Raw genomic sequence first — 22,424 nt, forward strand, 5'->3', positions numbered from 1 at the left:
TTTAAAATCTCTTACTGACATGCTAATTATTTTGCCTGTTGAATCAAGTCTAATGATAAAAGTGACCTTAAAAAAAAAAGTGCTTTTCTGGTACAGCCACTTGGGAGGACAGTTTGGTGGTTTCTTACAAAACTAAACATTACTCTTACCGTGAGATGCGGCAATCAGGGCTCCTTGGTATTTACCCAAAGGAGTTGAAACTTAGGTCCACACAAAAACCTGCGCATGGATGTTTATAGCAGCTTTATACATAATTGCCAGAACTTGGAAACAACCAAGGTGTCCTTCAGTAGGTGTGTGGATAAGCAAAGTGTACTTATGTCCAGACAGTGGACTAAATAAAAAGAAATGAGCCGTTAAACTGTACATGTATAGGGGCAACGTATATAGGGGAAATCTCAGTGCCTCCTCTCAATTTTGTTGTAAACGTTTAGCATGGCAACCAGCACTTACCAGGCATTCAATAACTATTTACTGAATGAACAGAAAAATAACAGATCGTGTATTACACAGTCTCAATTTCAAGCCCAGCACTGGAGGCTCTGGCACTACCAACACCGTGAACCAACGCCCTCTCAGCTGCCAACCTTTCACGTTTAGCTGCTCGCTGTTCCTCTGCTCTCTCCCAGTTTTATAACTGCTCTCAAAAAATAAAGTATTAGAAAAAAAAAGTACTCGTGGTGACTAAGTGGTGAGCACTGTCTCAGAACGATTTCTTTCATGTTTGTGTATGGGTTCTGAGTACAGGGAGGTCTATCGCATTGCCAGACACAGTTGGCACGGGACTTCATCCTGGGTAAAGAGTGGCCACTCCAGTGGCAAACCTGGAATCCAGCGTTCACCTTCATAGCTGGTTTAGTTATGGTAAAGATGGCTGTCACAGTAATTGCCCAGCTTTCCTCCTAGGAACTGAATCCAGTTAGATTTCTTTCACAGAATGGTTCTCCTTGAAGCACGTTTTGTTTTCAGACAAATAAATCAAAAGAACATTAGGACACTCCCTTCAGGACTTAGAAGTTTGGTCTCAGTCAGTTTGTTATTACAGTGATTTTCAAACCTGTTTTTACCTTTGGCTGCTTTCCACTGAATCCATTTGAAAATGCATTAGTGGAAGCCTTCTCTCTGAGCAGGGCTTTCCCAGGGTTCTCTTTCAAATTATTCCATTATACTTTTCTTGGGCTTCCAAATAGTTTGTAGAAATTATTTTTCCTTGGGGCATACTGAAGACTCTCTCAGTGTTAATTAATTGACCTTATATTACTAGTATCTATCATTTATAAAAACTAAGTTGCTAAGATTCGAAAATATCGATGGATTTCAGGGATGGGGCATAGAAGTTCAACTGGTAAATTCCAAATGCCCTCTCTCCAGCTTGGGCTCTGCTTTTCTGTTCCTTAACCATTTGCTTACTTTGTTGTCTACTGACTGTAGAAACAAACATGTCTGGATGGATAGGAGTTATGGTTTGCATTTTTTAGGTTTTTTTAAAAATTGAGTTACAGTTCTCATACCATAAAAATCACCCTTTTAAAGTGTGTATTTCACTAGCTTTTAGTACATTCAGAGTTGTGCAGCCATAACCATTATCTAATTCCAGAGCATTTTCATCACTCCCAGAAGAAAACTCATATCACTAACAGTCACTGTCTATTCCACCCTTCCCCCACCCCCTGGCAACCATGAATCTCCTTGCCTATTCTGGGCATTTCATAGAAGTAGAATTAAACAGTTTGTGGCCTTTTGTGTCTGGCTTATTTCACTTACTGTTTTCGAGGCTCCTCCATGTTGTAGCATGTATCAGCATTCCTTTTTATAGCTGAATAATACTCTGTCATATGGATTTGCCACATTTTGTTTATCCATTCATCATTTGGACATTTGGATTGCTTCCATTTTGGAGCTATTAAATGCTGCTATGAACATATATAAGTTCGTGTATGGACATACGTTTTCATTTCTCTTGGGTATATACCTAGGAGTGGAATTCTTGGGTCATGTGGTAACTTTGTTTAACTTTCTGAGGAATGTTTTCTACCGCTTTTGCACCATTTTACGTTCCATCAGGAATGGATGTGGGTCTGAGTCTATATTCTTGCCAACACTTGTTGTTGTCCATCTTTTTTTTTTAAATTTTATTTATTTATTTATTTATTTTTTGCGTTACGCGGGCCTCTCACTATTGTGGCCTCTCCCATTGCGGAGCACAGGCTCCGGACGCGCAGGCTCAGTGGCCATGGCTCACGGGCCCAGCCGCTCCACGGCATGTGGGATCTTCCCGGACCGGGTCACGAACCCGTGTCCCCTGCATCGGCAGGCGGACTCTCAACCACTGCGCCACCAGGGAAGCCCTGTCCATGTTTTTTGTTATAGCTATCCCAGTGGGTGTGAAGTTGTTTCTCACTGTATTTTTTTTTATATATAAATTTTATTTATTTATTTTTGGCTGCGTTGGGTCTTCGTTGCTGCGCACAGGCTTTCTCTAGTTGTGGCGAGCAGGGACTACTCTCCCTTGGGGTGCCAGCTTCTCATTGCAGTGGCTTCTCTTGTTGAGGAGCATGGGTTCTAGGCACGCAGGCTTCAGTATTTGTGGCACTTGGGCTCAGTTGTGGCTCACGGGCTTAGTTGCTCCGCAGCATGTGGGATCTTCCCGGACCAGGGATCGAACCTGTGTCCCTGCATTGGCAGGTGGATTCTTAACCACTGTGCCACCAGGGAAGTCCCTCTCACTGTAGTTTTGGTTTGCATTTCCCTGTTGATTAAAGATGTTGAGCACCTTTTCCTGTGCTTATTGATTATTTGTATATCTTTTTTTGTTGTTGTTGTTTTGACTGCACTACACAGCTTGTGGGATGTTAGTTCCCTGACCAGGGATTGAACCCGGGCCACGGCAGTGAAAGCGCCGAGTTCTAGCCGCTGGACCAGCAGGGAATTCCCAGTATATCTTATTTGGAAAAAATGTCTATTCAGATTCTTTGCCCATTTTTTTTTTTTTTTTTTTTTTTTTTTGCGGTGCACGGGCCTCTCACCGCCGCGGCCTCTCCTGTCGCGGAGCACAGGCTCCGGACGCGCAGGCTCAGCGGCCATGGCTCACGGGCCCAGCCGCTCCGCGGCATGTGGAATCTTCCCAGACCGGGGCACGAACCCGTGTCCCCTGCATCGGCAGGTGGACTCCCAACCACTGCGCCACCAGGGAAGCCCCCAAAATTTAGTTTTGATGAAGTCCAATTTAATTACTTTTTCTTTGGTTGCTTTTGCTTTTGGTGTCATATCTCAGAAACCATTGCCCAATCCAGGGTCAAGAATGCACCCACTTTCTTCCAAGAATTCGATAGTTTCAGCTCTTACATTTCAGTCTTCATTCCATTTTGATTTAATTTTTCTCTATGGTATGATTCTTTTGCATATGGATAGCTCATTATCCCCAGCCATTTGTTCAATATGACTTTCTTTTTAACTTTTTTTTCCCCCTTTATTTACCATCAATCCAAATACTTATATTAATAGTGCCTGCAGATGTGCAAGGCATATAAGACTGTGGAGTATACAGTTTACAATAAGAACTTGTCTTCCCTTTGGGTCTTACATCTAGTTGAGATTGATGGTGGCATATATACATGAAATCGTTAAATAGTGTATGATTCCGTGCCAGAGGAGTGGTGGAGAGAACAGAATTCATTAGGAACTGAGAAGACTGAGTAAGTCTGTGGGCGGAGAAGTTCATAGAGAAGATAAAGCCATTGACCTTAGATAAGGTTTAGATACAGAAAGACCAGAAATGGTCAGAGCAGAGCTTACTGAAGCAATTAGATTCTTTTGGCCCCAAGTATGTATGGGACACCTTTTAGACAGATTTAAAAATTTTCCTGGATTACCAAGTATTCTCTTAGCCTAAACTGTGTTATTAGAAATTGGAAGCACCTGATATATACTTTGCAGTTGTATTTAGAAGTGAGGGTAGTTTCTATTTTGGCCACCCCACATTGGATTGGGTACCTTATGGGCACTATCTCCAGTTTACTTATCTTTTTACTTCTCTCAGTGGTTGTCATTGAGTCAGACTTACTATATTCCCTCTTCACAGTCCCTACAATCTTCAAGATTCCTTTTCTTAAAACTCTGGAAAAACTATTCTTGTCATGGTCACTGATTACTTCTGTATTGTAGGTCAGTAGTCAGCTCTCAGTCCACATCTTACTTGGTACATAGCAGCACATTTAACGCAGTTGGTTACTCCCTCCTCCTTGGCACACTTTCTTCACTTGGCTTTCCGAACACCATATTTCCTTGATTTTCTTCCCACACCAGAGTGAGTATTTCAGTAGTCTTTGTTAGTCCCCTTTTCCAGTTCTACTCTGTCTTGGTCTCATAAACTTGGAGTTCCCAGGACTCCCTCCTTTTATCACTTCTGTGTGTCTGCCCCGACTCTCTCTTGTTGATTTCACTTAGTATCATATGTATGCCAGTAACTCACAAATTTGTATCCAACCTTGACCTTACTCTTGAACTCCAGGTTTATATATCCAACTCACTCTTACACATATGCACTGGGGTGACTCCTCAACATCTCAGCTTTCACAAGCCCCAAACTGAACTCTTTTATGTCTCCCTCCCCCTCATAACTGCTCAGCCTTTAATCTTTTTCATCTGAATTGAAGACAGCTTTGTCTTTCTGGTTGACTTGGGGTGAAAACCTTGGAGTCATCTGTGAGTCCTTTTCATCCCTCATACCCAGTCAAAATCTTGTTGGCTTTGCCCTCAGAATATGTCCGGAATCCAACCCCTTCTCACCACCTCCACACCTAACACCCTGGGCTGAGCCACTGTTCTCATCTGGATTGCTGCCACAGCCTCCTGACTCATCGCCCTGCTTCTGTCTTGTACTCCTATCATCAGCCAGAATGACTGTATTAAAATGTTACGTCAGTTTATGTAGCTGTTCTGCTCAAAACTTTGCAATGGGCATTCCTATCACTCAAAGAAAGTGAAAGGCAAAGACTCTACAGTACCAGAAAGGCCCTACAAGATCGGGACTCCCGCCCCGGTCTCCTGGGCTTCCTCTCCTACTGATTTCCTTTGCCAGAAATCTACTTTAGCACACTGGCCTCTTTGCTATTTCTTGAATAATCTAGGTATATTTCTGCAGTAGGGCTTTGTCCCCCTCAGTCTGGAACGCTTTCCTCTGTAGGGGAGGAAGAATAATTTTCTTTCTACCCTTGCAAGTTCTTGGCTGAGAATACTATATTAAAAGACAGATTAACCAGTGAAAAACAGACAGTTTGTTAACAGTATACCTCATGTGTATGTGGGAGATTCTCAGGGAAAAATGAGTAACTCAAAGAGGTGGCTTAGAATTCAGGCTTAAATACCATCTTCAGCTAAAGACAAAAGAAAGGTTGGTATGGGGAGGCCAGTAGTGGAGAGGTTACCAGGAAAAGCACAATAAACGAGAATAAGGTTTGTTATACAGATCTAAGTCTGAGCTGTCATCATGATAAAAAATTTCTTTACGGGTTTAGAGCCATTCTTCTCTGCCTGGTACAGAGAGGGAGATACCCTTACAAATGGAGATTTATTTTATAAATTTAGGTTTCCTTTACCAAAGGGTAACTTCTACTCTGTTTTCAGAGCTTCTGTGTCTGCTGTTTCTCAGAATAATCAGCTCAAAATCATCCTTACGCCAAAGAAGCGATTTTGGGGTGGCGTATTCTGCTACCCTTCACCCCCCCGAGGTCTCCACATGGCTAATTCCCTCACTTCTTTCAAGTCTTTGCCCAGATGTCATTTTCTCAGTGAGGCCTACGATGTCCACCTGTTTAAGATTACAGTTGCTCAAGCCACATACACTCCGCATTTGTTTCACTCTGCTTCCCCCCACCCCTGCCAGTGGCACGTATCCTTTTTTGTCGTACTGTATAATTGACTTACTTTGTGTTTATCTTCCTCACCAGAAGGTAGGTTTTAGGGCAGAGGGTTTTGCCTGGACACTTCTGTACCTGTCACATAATCGAGTGCCCAATAAATAGCTGTGGAATGAATAAACATCCTAAGGCTACTGTACGTTCAGGCTTTTTTTTTTTTTTAATTTGGCTGCGCTGGGTCTTAGCGCAGCCAAATTCCTGATGTAAATTAAAGTTTAAGAACCACCAGTATGAGCAGGATTTCAGGAGCCAGGTCTGTTGCTTACAGGTATGGATGTGTAGATCTATGAGGTAATTGACAAGTATAACTGAATTTGTCCTCTCTTCGTTCTCCTCTTTCTCTTCCTCCTCCCTATTTCCTGAGGAAGTAACACAGGGAAAGAGGATATAAACTGTAGTAACTTCCAGTTGATTCATTGTGTGTGTCAGGGTCCCCAAGACTACCTTTAGGTTCTAGCAATTACCAGGAGGACGCACTGGACTCAGCAGGTAGTCACACCCATACTTATGGCTAACATTTATTACAGCAAAAAGATACAAGGCAAAAATCAGCCAAGGGAAAAGTCACATGAGACATAGTCCAGAGGAAACCAGAAGAAAGCTTCCAAGAGTCCTTTCCCAGTGGAGTCACACAGGACACGCTTAATTCCTCTAACATCAAATCCTAACGAGTGTGAAGTGTTACCTACCAGGGAAGCTCATTTAGAGACACAGTATTCAGGTGTTTACTGGGTACTAGTCATACAGGCCCCCTCTGTCTAGCAGATACCGAAAGTCCAGGGATGCCAAGAAGAAAGGTAGCTCAGCACAAACCACATTATACAAACAGTTTAGGCACAGTGAGCCATTCTTAACCAGTTAGGGTGGTAGGAACCCTCCGGTTCCGGGCCTGCTTGCAAGGCTGACCCTTGGCTGGCATCTGGGAACTTGGATTTCAGGAGGGTTCCTACCCCCTAACTGGTTCAGAGTGGCTCACTATTGCTTACAGGTGGGGGTATGTTAACTCTTTTCTGCCCTGTTTCTCTTTTCACTGTTTTCATCATGGTATCCAAAGAAGTTTGTTCTTTCTTCTTTATGTAGAACATAAAGCATTTAGATTTCTCTCTCTTTAGGAAATTTAGTAATAATCAGAATGTGAGAATGCCTTGGACAGTTTAAGTGGATTGAAGAAGTGAGTTTATTCATGTAGGCATATCTTCTGAAAAATGCCTTCACAGTAGTATTGTCTCCTGATTTTAGTAATTACGAAAGTGATTTATTTCATGGTAAAATTTTAAAGTTTATTCCAAACAATAAAAAATTAAGATAGCTTTCTTAGAATTCACTTGAAAAATATTATCTATGAATGTGACCATCTGTTCAAAGCAGACACTGATTTTTCTTCACTTTACTTCCATCTTTCATGTTCCAAAGGGCCAATGTGTAACTTGCCATCTTTGGATTTGCTTTTGTGAATAACCAGTCTTCTTCCTTTCTTTCTTTTTTTATAGGTCAAGATGCTGAATTATCAGGGACGCTTTCACTTGTTTTGACACAGTGCTGTAAGAGAATAAAGGATACTGTTCAAAAATTGGCCTCAGACCACAAAGACATCCACAGCAGTGTTTCTCGGGTTGGAAAAGCCATTGATAAGGTATGGCGTTGAAGGGAGTGTCTGGCGTGCTTTACCATCATCCTTCATCTCCTGTCACTGCTTCAGTAACATCAGCTGTCTCAGATTATTTTATGTTGTTTCTTTTATCCTTGCTTTTAATAAACTTTTGCACATCTGGTTTTACTATGTTATTCAAGTTCCCTGTTGCTGTTATTTAAAAAACAAAAAGAAAACAAACCAAAAACCTTCTCTTTTTACAGCCTTGTTTTTTACCCATTTGCTTAAATGATTACCGCTCCTAGTGTCACGATGAGTAAATTTCCAAGAAATTTTAACTTACTGTGAGGGAGTTTGTTTATAGAAGTAACTTTTCCTACTTCCTGAGTAATTCCCAGGCCATGACTCTGCCTCTGTTATGGGATGATTAGGATAACACGCTTGCATCTGTCTCCCCTGCATCATTCTAGCTCTTGTTGTCTTCCTGTGAGCATGCTAGACACTTTTCTCCAGTGTTGCTTTCTGTGTGAGTGGGTTGGTTGCTAGCTAGCAAGGCCTGTCACTTGTATTGGGTGATTTTTCTTTTTTAATTTTTATTGGAATATAGTTGCTCTTGCGACATCTCTTAAATCTTTAACTTGGTGGTTTACTTTTAAGCAGTTTTCACCTTTAGCACTGGGCCAATTTTGCCCTTGGAGTTCATAGTCCTAGTGGCGACTAAGAGAAGTGGCCTAAGGTTACCGTGTGATACCTCTGACTCTTTCAGAGGAGTTTGAAATAGTCAAACGTTGGGGAGTTTGTGACTGGTTATGGACATTTTTGTTCACACATTGTAAACTTCCGGGAGGGTAGGAGGAACTTTTGGGGAGAGCTGTTTGTAGTAAAACCAGTCTTATGAGCTGCTCCATATGTATACACGAGAACAGTAGCTGTAACGTAGAAACTCGCGGAATCCAGAGAGTGGCTCTAACTCGTGGGTAAGTCTGTTAGAAATAATCCTACAGAGCAGTAGTGCTGAAAAGCTAGGCTCGAGGCAGCCTCAGTGAGCACCAGATGCTTGGAAGGAGATGTGGTTAACTGGTAGGTGCAGTGTGACAGGACTGTGAGTGGTGGGGCTCGGGGGACTGTTTGGGTAGCTGTGCCTTCAGAAGTGTTAGTGACCCTTTGGAGAGCTCTCGCCACCCCCACAGCGCCGTGGGCTTCGCCTCAGCCAGAGGCAGAGGAGTGGTGTTGGCGGCAGCAGCCTCATTCTTGGGTCAGTGATGGCCGTTGCCAGCAGGGTCTGGGAAGGCAGCAAGTGTGCTCCGAAATAGCTTTGAGGTTGTGATGCCTGTTTGTTAATTGCAGGGGCGCGAACACAGCTTGGAAGTGGCTTCAGCCTCAGCCTTCTGGGGGCTGTGGCGCAGGATGCGGTCAGCTGGTGCGTGAAGTGATTGTTGGCGTGTGCTGCTTAAAGACCTCCTGGAATGGTGACGGGGGCACTTTAGAGGTGGTCTTAAATCACTGTGGGTGAGGAACCCTCCGTTTCTTTAGGGTGAGGTAACTGCTGGTGGTGTTGAGGAAGCTTCGGATTTTGGTGGCTGACAGTGACCAAGGCGTTCTAATGATGGTTCAGACCCCGGGAGGTTCCTGGAGGCATTGACCACCAGGCTGCCTGCAGTTATGCCAGTGTCGGGGGGCAGCAGGACCAGAACGTGCCATGACGGTGAGAATAGCTGAAGCTTCCAAAGCAGCCAATCAGAGAAAGCGTCTAAGAAAAGAGCCCAGATTCTGGGAATAGGTAGGGACGGCCTCAGCAGTCGCACCTCAAGTGTGCGGACTACTGGCCACCAAGATTTGGAACATTTGGGCAAATAATTCAGGAGCTTTGCATTCTGCCACTGGTAGGGTGACCATATGTCCTCATTTCCTAGCTTATGTCTTGTCCTGTCATAATTATCATCAGAACCCTCTTTCACTCTTGTCCCCCAGCTACTGGTGACTTGCTAAACATGTCTTCCACCCGACCTGGCAAGTCTTTACAGATATTCACAAGGGTTATCATGCTCTGACTAATCTTTGAGACAAAGCATTTAAATGTATTTGGTGCTAGAAATGGAAGTTCTCTTTTTGAGATTGGATAACAAGGGAACACATAGTGAGTAATCTATATTCTGACTTTTTTAGGGGGGATGTGTTTGAGGTGAATGCTGCTAATTAAATATTTTAATTTACTCATTTCTCTTTTGAAGACATTTTTCAGGTACTTGGAAGTTATAAGGGCTTTTTCAAGTAATTTCTTTTTTTTTTTGGTAGGTTTTATGTTCCTGTGAAAGTAGTTTAGGTTCTAGGTGACCCGGCTTCTAGATTCTTCTGATCTATCATACGAAATAAGATCATTAAGTTGATAGTGGTGATATTTGTTGAATTATAGTCCTGGGGCACAGCAGAAAGCTTGGATCTCTTAGCCCAGTTCGCTAACATTTTCCAGTGCATTCTCTCCCCTTTTTTGGGGTGGGGTGGGGACATCTACTTAGCCTCAGCTGTAAACGAAGCTGTTACCCTGCTAGAACTACCTAGACCTTGTACATGAGCTTCCCATGCGTATGAGGAACTCTGTGTTGGCTGCTGTTGTCAAGACTCCTTTGCCTGTAAAGTCTTCGGGCTCTTCTAGTTTGCACCTGGTAAATTTGTGCAAGCTTCCGGGGCCGCCTGCTATAAAGGCTGGGTGGACTTGTGTGGACTGGTAAACAAACAGGATGAAGCTGAAGCCATTGTGGCTCAAGCCTTTACACAACAAACAGCCTTGAGTAATAAACTGGAATGTCATCCAGCGGCCTGTGAGTACCATGTTATGGACACATGTTCCCACCCTGCTGAGAGGAGGACAGTAAAGAAGCCGGTGACTCCTTTATGAGCAGGTTGGTTGTTGAGTGAGGAACTTCAGTAAATTTTTGACATGCTTAAATGATTTATTTTTTCCTTTAATGTTTCAGTGCTCCTTTTAAAGTTCTTTAGTCATCACTTCGCTGAAAATGTACACAGAAGAGAAGTTTATGATGTTAACCAAGACATTTTCTGGCTTTTAATTATTGCCAACATAAAAAGTTATTGAAGATTTGTGCTTTAACGTGTTGACTATCTCCAGATGCTTGTAGTATAATCATAGTTTATAATATATAATAACAACAACCATTGGGTTTTGTGGTAAAAATTTTTTTAAATGTGTTTTTAATATTTATTTTATAATTTTTAAATTCCTTCTCTATTTTAAGAAAATCTAGAATTCTCTCCTGTTTAGTGTATTTTAGTGTTTTACTTAGTCTTTTGACTTTTTTAAAGTTTAATTCCTAAGAAAAGTCAATGAAAACAATTATTGCTTTAGACTCCTGTGTGTGTGTGTGTGTGTGTGTGTGTGTGTGTGTGTGTGTGTGTGTGTGTGTGAAATAGTGCTAAGATTTTAAAGTGTCTAAAATTTGCTGTGGGACAGTGGAAAGTGAAACATACAGTTCTTTAGAAGATTGTGGTCTAGTTTGTTCATGTAAGGGTGCTTTTTGTACACATAAAAGAACTGGAAAGATTCCGAGGCAACATAAAGTAAGTTTGCATAGGATGGACTCTGCTTACTATAAAAGGGAAAGGGAAGGGCTTCCCTGGTGGTGCAGTGGTTGGGAGTCCGCCTGCCGATGCAGGGGACACGGGTTCGTGCCCCAGTCCAGGAGGATCCCAGATGCCGCGGAGCGGCTGGTCCCGTGAGCCATGGCCGCTGGGCCTGCACGTCTGGAGCCTGTGCTCCGCAACGGGAGAGGCCACGGCAGTGAGGGGCCCGCGTACTGCAAAAAAAAAATCAAAGGTTTCTGGAGTTGATATTTTAAATTTGATTTGGAAGAATGGGTAAGATTTAGAGCAGCAGAGCAGTGAGGTGTGGTTCTTCTGTGGCACCCAGAAAGGAGCCGAACAGCTGAGAAAATGCTCGACTCCTGTTAAAGACTCTCAGGGTCTGACTGGATTGGAGCGGCTGCCCTTGTCAGGACTAGGACAAGATCAGGCTGGGGACAGGCCAGTGATGGAAGGCGTCAGGATTTGTTCCAAGGAGATGAGGGGGAAAGGGAGGGAACGATGAAAGCATTTGAGCATTTGCTTGTCTTCGTTAGACAGGATGAAATTAGACTAAGGAGAAGTCAGGAGTAGGAAAATACAGCTGTCACTTAATGGAGTGCTGACCGTGTTCCAGACACTGAGCTGAGAGCTTTATATACATTCATAGCCCACGATGCACGTACATTACTCCCATCTCACATATGAGGAAACTAAGATTCAGAAATACTAAGTAACATACCCCAGGTGCACAGCTTGGAAGTGGTGAATTGATGCTTGGGAAAAGGTATCACTCAAGAGTTTGTTCTTAAACACTGTGCTGTGCTAGGAAATCAGTTAGGCCATTGCAGGGCTGGTCATGTTTTAAGGGGGAAAATCTTCTGCCACTAGATGGAGCATCTACACTGGTGAGGCAACATGATGATTGTTAAAAAAAATGGAGTAAGGCTATAAAAAGTGAAATAGAATATTTTAAGATAGTTCTGGGTGAGCCGTTTGGAACTGCCTTTTATGTAGGTATGACTGGGGTATGAGAGGAGAAAAAGGTACTGGCAGGAGAAAATTTGGGGGCTTCAGCCTTAAAAAGTCATTTGGTTTGAGTGGGTGAGGTTGGCTCTAAAGTTCTTACTGTGTAATGGATAAATCCTCGTAGTAGAGAGACGTTAACGAAGGAAGGAGATTAAGGGAGGAAATGAAGGAAATGAAAAAGGCTAGAAAATTTAGTCTAAGATGAAAAAGCTAAGTTTTGAGTTCTGAAATATAGGCAGATAATTTGATTTATGTTTTGGGTGGAATTTTTAGAATTATTGAAAAGGAATGTTGAACAAAGTTATAAAAAGACAACAGTGATTAGAAGCTAGGAACACATTCCCTAAAAATAAAACATGTTGGACTTCCCTGGTGGCGCAGTGGTTGAGAGTCCGCCTGCCGATGCAGGGGACACGGGTTCGTGCCCCGGTCCGGGAAGATCCCATATGCCGCGGAGCGGCTGGGCCTGTGAGCCACGGCCGCTGAGCCTGCGCGTCCTGAGCCTGTGCTCCGCAGCGGGAGAGGCCGCAACAGTGAGAGGCCCGTGTACCGCAAAAAAATAAAAAATAAAAAATAAAATAAAATAAAATAAAACATGTCAAACTAACCGCCTTCCCCCCCGCCCCCCGCCACCAACTACTAGCAAGACATTTAATAAAAATCCCATATTTTTGTGGTCAGGATGGAAGCTGTTCTTTTTAAATTATGTGGTTTGAATAGGAGCAGCCGTGTTCTCGATACCGTGTCCACTTTGGCCACAGTGCTGCATGGTGTGAGGATGGGCCTGAGCCATCCAGGCTTGGCCACCTTCGTTTGCTCCAGGGTGGGTACCTCAACGTCCTTCCCTAGGATCTTTCTCATTAGAGCCCTTATGGAAAGAAGGGCTGAAAATATGTGAGCCCTGGAGTGATTAGTAGCCCTTGAAAGAATCTGGTCTCTTGTGGGAAGCAAAACCTACATGTCGCGAGAATAAGGGAGGGGAAATCTTTTGAGACGCGTTTATCCTCCTGTCTACCCCTGGTTACCTGTGCCTCTTTTTATTTTATTTGGTAGTACGCGGGCCTCTCACCGTTGTGGCCTCTCCCGTTGCGGAGCACAGGCTCCGGACGCGCAGGCTCAGCGGCCGTGGCTCACGGGCCCAGCCGCTCCGCGGCATGTGGGATCTTCCCGGACCGGGGCACGAACCCGCGTCCCCTGCATCGGCAGGCGGACTCCCAACCACTGCGCCACCAGGGGAGCCCCTGTGCCTCCTTTTAAATCCTACTTGCTTGGGCAAAAGAGATTTCTGTTTGTAGGAACCAAGAGTCCTGACTTAAGCAGCTAGTTGCTCTCTGGGTCTCTTCACTTGTACTGGGCTTCAGTTTCTGTGAAACGATATTGGTTTTGTCCTTTTCAGTCTGGAGATCATTCTCAGAAGAGGAGTTGAGTTCCGCTTTCTCTGCCATGTGTCCCATTACGTTATTAGTTTTAGGCTCTGAGCAGAATGAAACTACATTATTTAGTTGGTAATGATAATTATTTGTTGAATTATAGTCTAGTCCACAGAGGAAAGCCTGGACCTCTGCAGTCAAGTCGCAGATTAGGATACAGGGTCAGAGAGCCCCACTGGATCTGGAGGGAGCACAAACCCACTTTTGCCTGCGTCAAGAGGAAACAGCTTGCTTGGTCTAGCATCCAAGCTAGGTTGGGTTGAGAGGGGAAACAGACCCCATCCCTATTACGCTGTGCCAACTAATCCAGTCTGTAATAGTATTCAGGTGACTTTAAATTAATGAATTTATTATTAATGCCTCTGTTAAAGTGCTTTTGTGTTTTTATTTTTATTTTCTAAAATGAAGCTCTTTTAAATGTAGAATCAGAAGATTTGGTGGCAAGGCCTGGCCCTCAGATTCAGCATCTGTATTATTGAAGGCTTACCAGGGGCTAGGTACTGATAGTAGATATCTTCATGTACATTATTTAATTTAGTCGTTAGCAACACCTTGTGAGCTAGAGATTGTGGTCGGCATACACAGATGTGAAAACCAAGACTTTGGTTAAGTAACCTGCCTGAGATCACAGAACTAGAAAGCAAATGGAAGAGCTGGGATAAAAGCCCAGATTTTAAGACTTTGAAGAGCCTTTCCCAGCTGGAGTTCTTTGAAAGAATTAATTCCTAGTACCCTGAGGGCACCCACTGTATGTATGAATTTCTGTCCTGTGCTTCTAGAGTGGTAAGAGGTGTGTGCCTTCTTTGGGAGAATTAGTAAAATAGTCACTCAGATTTCTGTAGTTGGTTCAGATAAGGAGGAAGTTGGGGAAGCAGATTGACCAGAGCAGAAAGGTATGTGAAATAACATGTAAAATAATTGTGAAGGACGGGGATGTAAATGTGACAGGTGGTTAGATTGTGGGGCATTTTAAGGATCTTAAAAGCCCAACAGAGTAGTTTGACACATGTCTGGCCACGCCACATGACTCCCCTTTGTTTATAAAGAAATAACTTATCAGTGTGCACCCCCTAACCCCCCCCCCCCCACCTTTCTTGATCTGGCTAATCTACCTATCTCTTAACTTTGAAAACTAAAGGAGAGGTATGAATGTCATGCAGAGGAGAGACTGGAATGTCTAAAAGGAGCAACATTTATAAATGCTCATTATGAGACACTACTAAATTTATTTTCCAACCCATAGTTGGCAAAGCACTGCTGTCTGATATGTACCTACATACGGATTATTTTATTACAGGGCATATACCTCATCATCACCTTTACTAAGTTTACTAGTAAAAATTTAGCAATTTTTCCCTAAAGGGTTTATAACAATTTATAGTCCTACTGAACATATATAAGTTTCTGTTTCCTCAGTTCCTACTTACACTTGGTATTATCAGACTTTTGTTTTTTGTTTTTGTTTTTGTTTTTTGCGGTACACGGCCCTCTCACTGTTGTGGCCTCTCCCATTGCGGAGCACAGGCTCCGGACGCGCAGGCTCAGCGGCCAATGGCTCACGGGCCCAGCCACTCCACAGCATGTGGGATCTTCCCGGACCGGGGCATGAACCCGTGTCCCTGCATCAGCAGGCGGACTCTCAGCCACTGCGCCACCAGGGAAGCCCTATCAGACTTTTAAAAAATTTAAATCAATCAGATGGATGTGAAATAGTATCCATTTGTATTAATTTGCATTTCCTTCATCATCTTTGAAGTTGAGCATCTTTTCATATGTTTGACCATGTGAATTTTCTCCTTTGTGAATTTCTTGGTTATTTGTCCATTGTTTTCTACTGGGTTATTTGTCTTTTTTATTGATTGGTAGGAATTTATTTTAAAAAAACCTCTTTTGGATACTAATCTCTTGGGGGTTGTAGTGAAGTCGGTATCTTTTCCCAGCCTGCGTGGAACCAGAATCCAGGTCTTTTTGTTCTCTGTTAAATATGCTTTGCAGTTTACCTCTCACTGCTAAATCAGATTGACTGGGTGCTTAGAAGGGAGGTTGATTCCTGGTGGGTGCAACAGTAGCACACAGTTAGGTTCACAGGCCAATTTTTCTTCAAAAGTAGATGGAGAAGTTTAAAAAAAATGAACAGTATTCAAGAGTTGGCACTTAGGAATTAAAACAAATGCTGAGTTTTATCGTGTATGGTTATCACTGCCTGCTCAATAATTATAATTTCATAAAATGTGTTTCAGAAATGGGTGGTGGGCAATGAAAGCCAGTCCTTAAATCTAACCAATTTGTAAGCATGTTCATGATACGGCAGAGAGGTAGGATGGTTTTAGATTTCATGGTTTCATAGTGATGGTCTGTTAAAGTCATTTACTCCTCCTCTGCCTAGCTTCCAGATTTTAAAACTTTTAACCCATCAAAAATGTGAATGATACTAAAAGTACATGAGGTGGTGTATGAATTTATGTGTCCTGATTTCTTTTTTTAAGCCATAATATCTTTTCTAGGCGGACACACCCTTGAATGTGTGCTTTTCTGCTTTTGATTCTTTTTTGAATCCTGCCTTCACATTTAAGAACATCTTTCCACTCTTTTTTTCTTTTCCTTTAAAAATATAAAAGGAAAAAGTATAGTGAAACAGAAGTGGTAATAGACAGATGTTTCTCGTCACTAACCACTTCTTGGCTGGTTTGCGGTGCTGCTGATTTCCTGGGCAGCCATGCAAATGAGTTTGGTCACCTAGCAACAGGGGCTAGAACTGATCCTTGCTCTGATGCAACAGTAAGAATGTGCAGTTAAAACAAAAGGAGTTCTGATACTATATTGCATTTCCTCAACCTTTTTTTTTTTTTTATAATTTTAGCTTTAATTTTTACTGCATGTGAGCAGAAAATAAGCTATGAAAAAAATTTACTTATCGACCTCAGTGGTTTAAACTGGAAAATCAGAACGGTAGAAGGGAGCTCAGAAATTTTCATCGAATGCATTGCTTATTCATGCTTAGTTGTATTTTCCAAGACTAGCAAATCAGTTCTAGAACTTGAATGTAGAAGAGGTATCCTGAGTGCAAGGGTATTCAATTTTTCTTACCACCTGTGTAGTAGTGACCATGGTACACATTATAGGAATAAAGTTACATGAAGAGCATCATTGTAAAACCATCTAAATTTGTTTAAATGTTAGACTCTGGGCTTCCCTGGTGGCGCAGTGGTTGGGAGTCCGCCTGCCGATGCAGGGGACGCGGGTTCGTGCCCCGGTCCGGGAAGATCCCACATGCCGCGGAGCGGCTGGGCCCGTGAGCCATGGCCGCTGGGCCTGCGCCTGTGCTCCGCAACGGGAGAGGCCACAGCAGTGAAAGGCCCACGTACCACAAAAAACAAACAAACAAAAAAAAATAAAATAAATGTTAGACTCTTTCATTTTAAAGTCATCAGGTTTTCTAGATGAACATTTACCTTTGGTATGTATATCAAGGAAAGATTTAAAGGAATTGTTTTGTTTGATTGGAGCAGTTACTGTCTGGTGGTAGCTATTCAAATCCTGACTAAGTATATACTACCAAAAAAATTGTCTGTTTTAATGTGGTCTGTGCTTTGAGCTGACCATTGTGTCTTCCAAAGTTTTTTCTTTCTTTCCTGCAGAATAATAGACACCTGATAAATCTGTTGGGGGTTGATGCGGTTGGGGAGTAATCATTAAATGAATAAGTAGAAATCTGAAGGTTGTATTTGGAGTGAATGAGGCTGACAGATCAGTGAGGAATCTTAACTAGTCTCAGTGATTCTTGCTTATAGGGTGCATTCAGACAGTTATACAGTTATAGGCAGATTTCTGAGTTCATAATAAATTCTGTCATCTGATACCCATTCCTTTAGTCATTTGAATGGCCATTTGTCAGGGGAAATAAAATATGGGAGAGTGTACATCAGCCACCCTTCTAGGCTTGTACCTTAGTCCAGAAGAGGAACAACATAGCACCATCTTCACTTCTAGTGTTCTAGTTGTCATAGACAGCATAAAGATATAATAATTTGCTTAAAAGTATTGATGAACTGTTATGAAATCCTCTCTCAACAGGCGGAATCTGATAAGCAGATGGGAAATTAGAGAACCTTATCCAAACAATTCTGGCTTTTCTTCGGTGCTAGATAGTCTATTCAGTATGGGCATGGAGACTATTGCTGTAGCATCTAGATACCCTGTATTATTTCCATTCTTTAGATTAAGTACCAGGCCAAGAAAGAGGTCTATAAAAAGAAAATGAAGAAAAATGAAGACTCAGAGTAATTTTGCTTTTTGTTTTTGTCTGAGTAATTCCAAATGTTAATGTGCACATTTAGTTTTAGGCTACTGACTTGACACCTAAGAAGAGATAGCTCTTTAAAGAAAAATGGGCTACTGTTGGAGAGGAGAGCTCTCCTGCATTGTAGTGATCGTAAATGGTAGGTGGTTTGCAGTTCTATTACTACCTGTTCGTGTATGTACTGTAAAATAATCCTTGTCGTGTGGACTGTATTTAAGCAATGATTGACTAAGATTGTAATTTCAGTAAATCTAAATGATCTCGTCTAATTAAATTCATGTGCTTCAAAAAAAAAGAAAGAAAGAAAGAAAGAAATGCAAGAGGTTTACCAGGGGGTAATGCCTATGAAAGATAAGGCGGTGGAAGTAAAATTGAGCAGGGAAAGCTTTCAGAGGTAGCTTTGTTTTTCCTTCACTCTTGATGTTCCGAGTTGTCTTCTACTAGTATAATTTCCCTTCTATCAGGAGAACTTTTAGCGATTCTTTTAGAGCAGGTCTTCTGCCAACAAATTCAGCTTTCCTTCATCTGAGAATGTCTTTATTTCACCTTCATTCCTGAAGGATATTTTCACTTGGTACAAAATTTGGGGATGACAGTTCTTTTCTTTTAGTACTTGAAAAGTGTGCCACTTTCTTCTGGTCTCCATGGTTTCTATTGAGAAATCTGTAGTCATTTGAATCATAGTTCCCCTATAAGTAGTGCATCACTTTTCTTGATAACTATTTCAAGATTTTTTCTTTCTCTTAAGTTTTTAACAGTTTGATTACGAAGTTTCTAAGTGTGGATTTCTTTGAATTTATCCTTTTAGGAGTCTGTTGAGCTTCTTGAATCTCTAGATTTATGTCTTTTGCCAGGTTTGGGAAATATTGAAAACATTTTTTTCTACACTATACTCTTCTGTTGTTCTAGCACTCTATTGACATGACTGTTAGATCTTTTGTTATTGTCATGCAGGGCCCTGAGGCTCTGTTCGTTTTTTCTCAATCTTTGGTTATCCAGATTAGATCATTTCTATTGATCTTCACTGACTTTTGCTCTGTCACCTCTGTTCTGCTGTTGAGTCCATGCAACAAGTTTTTAATTTTGATTACTGTATCTTGTTTCTTGCTGAGAATTTCTGTCTTTTCAGAAGTGTTTGCCCTTCCTTCTTGAAGCAATTTTATAATTGTTCTAACGTCTTTGATGATACCAACATCTGTCATCTTTGCATTGTTGTCTGTTGAACATCTTATGTGAATTTAGGTTTTCCTAGGTCTTCATATGACAAATAATTTTGGATTGTATTTTGGACATTTTTAATATTATGTTTTGAGCCTCTGGGTCTTATTTAAGTTCTGTGGAGAATATTGATGTTTTTGTTTTAGCGGACTTGACCTGGTTGGGTTCGGGCTACTCAGTCTTCTCTGAGTTTTAAAATAGTTTCAATGTCAGCTTCGTTTCCAAAGCAATTACAGAGCTATTCAGATATGTTCTGTTTGTATGCCGACCAGTGGCCATCCTGGGACCTGGAAACTAGGGCTGTCTCTTAGTTCAGTTTTCAAAGTCTGTGGTATGCTGCTGAAGGTCAGACCCATGCCTGTATAACTTGAGGTTGAGCCCAGGAGTTCCTAAACAACTTGGTGGGGGGATCACTTTCCTGCGTTCCTTCCTCTCTGTGATCTCCCTGCTACTTTATGGTTCTCTGGGGCTGCCTTTTTAGTCACCCAGCCAGAAATCCGGGACCTTACCTACCCTGCTCTCCTGTATATTTACCATAACTCTGCCTATATCTGGGGCTACAAGGTGGAAGGACAGAGAGAAAAGATGCAAGAGGGGTTTTTGCCCCTCGCTCCTGGGACCATAGCTTCTCTGACTGGAGAGGAAGGATCCCTTTCTAAAGGTGCCTCAGAGTTTTAGGCTTCCTGCTATGGTAGACAGAGTTCTAAAGTTCTCCCAAGATTCTTGTCCCATGGTTATTCAGTCAAACATAATCTAGGTACTGCTGTGAAGGGTAGAAATAGAAACTGATTTAACTACAGACTGCCTGGAGCTACAGTACAAGAAAAGGGAGGGAAAAAAGCATGCGATTTCCCCCGCTCTCTGTGTGGTAGGAGAATACACTCCTGTTCCCCATGCCAGCACCGAAGGGCTTCTCCTGGAGTGCTCTGTCTACATCCCGGGTGCCCAGTTGTGGGTTTTGGCTGCATTGCATCCAGGCTAAGAGATATTGGAGGGAGAAAAGTAGTAAGCTCACTGCCAGTTCTTTGCCTTCCTCCCCAGTCCACTTACTACTATTCACTTTTTTGTTTCCTCAGGTAACTACTCCATTCAGTCCTGATTTTGTAACTGCATTCAGTGGGAGAGACAGGTTGGGTTTTTAAGGATTCTTTTTTTTTAACAAATGGAGTCATAACTTTGTAGTTTTGTAGAAGTTGCTTTTTTTCACTTAAGGTGTTATGGACATTTTTCCATGTTAGTAGATACAGAGCAATGAACCTCAGTTTTTAATTATGAATAGTAATACTAGCATAGTAACAGCTACCATGTCATTGAACCAGTAAGGAAGTATATTAATTTATGAGGGCTGCTCTAACAAAGTACCACAGACTGGGTGGCTTACACAGACGTTTATTTTCCCACAGTTCTGGAGACAGGAGGTTCCGTATCAAGGTGTGGCAGGGTTGGTTTCTTCTGAGGCCTTTCTCCCTGACTTGCAGATAGCCATCTTCTTCCTGTTTCATCGTGTGGTGTCTTCGTCTGCTTGCGCTAGCATAACAAAATTCCATAGACTGGGTGGTTTAAACAACAGAAACGTGTTTTCTCATAGTTCTAGAGACTGAGAAGTCCAAGATCAAGGTGCTGGCCAATTCATTGCCTGTTGAAGGCAGACACCCTCCTTCCTGGCTTGCAGATGGCCACCTTCTCGCTGTGTCCTCATGTGGTGGAGAGCGAGCTAGCAAGCGAGCTAAGCCCTGGTGTTTGTTCCTTGTCTTTACAAGAGCACCAGGCCTCCCGGATTAGGGCCCCACCCTTAGGACTTCATTTAACCTTTAGCACTTTCTCCCAGACTCTGTCTCCAGATACAGTCACACTGGTTGCTGGGGCTTCCATGTAGGAATTTGGGAGGGACACAGACATTCGGTCTGTAACACATGGTCTTCCCTCTATGCCTGTCTGTGTCCTGATTTCCTCCTTTTATAAGGATACCAGTCCTGTTGGATTAGGGCTCTCCTTAATGACCTCATTTTAACTTTATAAAGTATTGGGAGTTAGGACTTCAACACAGGAATTGTGAAAGGATGCAGTTCAACCCATAAAAGTATTTTTCTCTGCTTAAGATAAGGAAACTGAGGTTCACAGACCTTGAGTAATTTTGGCCAAGATCACACATCTAGTAAGACAGAACCAGGATTCAAACCCGGGCAGATTGGCCCCAGAGCCTGTTCTTTGAACTATCTGGCCGTTCTCCTATCCCCAGTCTCCACCTTGGCACGGCAGTTGTTGGGATGTGCCACGGATTATTGAATAATCCTATGCTGGACATAATGGGTTTTCTTTTTTTTTTTTTTTTTTCTGTTAGACAGTGCTGCATTGAACATGCTTTTACAGGGATCACTGCACACCTTTGAAAATATTGCTATTGTATAATACCTAGAAATCAATTTACTCACAGAAGTCATTGTTAAATTTATGTATTTCCCCAAAATACCCTCAAAAAATGTGCTTGTTTACCCTCCCAGCGATAATGAGTGAGAGTGGCAAGTTTTAGAAAAGAGCAATGGAAAAGCTACTTCCTGTCATAGGCTACAGATGAATTGGAGTTGGGTACTTATTTGAGGCGTCTCAGAGTGAAACAAAGGCCATTGTTTCTGTTAAGTTAGGTGAGGTGAAAACATACCAAGTGATGTATCCTGGTCAATTCATGACGTGCTTTCTTGTTTTTCAGAATTTTGATTCTGACATTAGCAGTGTGGGAATAGATGGCTGCTGGCAGGCAGACAGCCAAAGGCTTCTCAATGAGGTGATGGTGGAGCACTTCTTTCGACAAGGAATGCTGGATGTAGCTGAGGAGCTCTGCCAGGTAACAGTGTGCCACCTGTGAGAGCACGAAACGGAAACAAGGGAAGTCCTTGCAGTTTTTAAGTGTTCTCAGCCATAGGCAGATTTTTACATTTTAATCATCTGGGCTGACTTCAGTTTACTAGGAAGTTTTGTTTTTTGTTTTTTTTTTTAAAGTTGGTGAAAATTATAGTCCTAGAACTTGTTATTCAAATTATTTCCTTATTCCTGCCCCAGAATGTTGGTCCCAGGTCATCAATCAAGGGTCAGAAGTGATGCTACTTTTTCAAACATCTCCTCTTTTGTTTTTTTTGTTTGTTTGTTTTTTTGGAATAAGGCCAGGGCATTTTATTTATTTTTTTAATTAATTTTTTTATTGGAGTATAGTTGATTTACAGTGTTGTGATAGTTTCTGCTGCACAGCAAAGTGAATCGGCCATACATACACATATACACACTTTCTTCTAGACTCCGTTCCCATATAGGTCCTTACAGAGCACTGAATAGAGTTCCCTGTGCTATACAGTAGGTTCTTATTAATT

The 22,424-nt window shown here is 42.2% G+C and overlaps 1 protein-coding gene across 1 annotated transcript in view; it reads left to right on the forward strand.

Moving 5' to 3' along the window:
- RMND5A (required for meiotic nuclear division 5 homolog A) overlaps positions 1-22,424 on the forward strand; it is a 61,529-nt gene that overhangs the window by 13,045 nt on the left and 26,060 nt on the right. Inside the window, exons 2-3 of the mRNA XM_082851963.1 lie at positions 7,409-7,551; positions 21,770-21,904. Coding sequence (XP_082708089.1) covers positions 7,409-7,551; positions 21,770-21,904 — 278 coding nt within the window. The remainder of the gene's footprint in view (positions 1-7,408; positions 7,552-21,769; positions 21,905-22,424) is intronic.

The sequence above is a fragment of the Leucopleurus acutus genome, assembly GCF_964270905.1.
Source record: "Leucopleurus acutus genome assembly, chromosome: 12".
NCBI classification, from domain to species: Eukaryota; Metazoa; Chordata; class Mammalia; order Artiodactyla; family Delphinidae; genus Leucopleurus; species Leucopleurus acutus.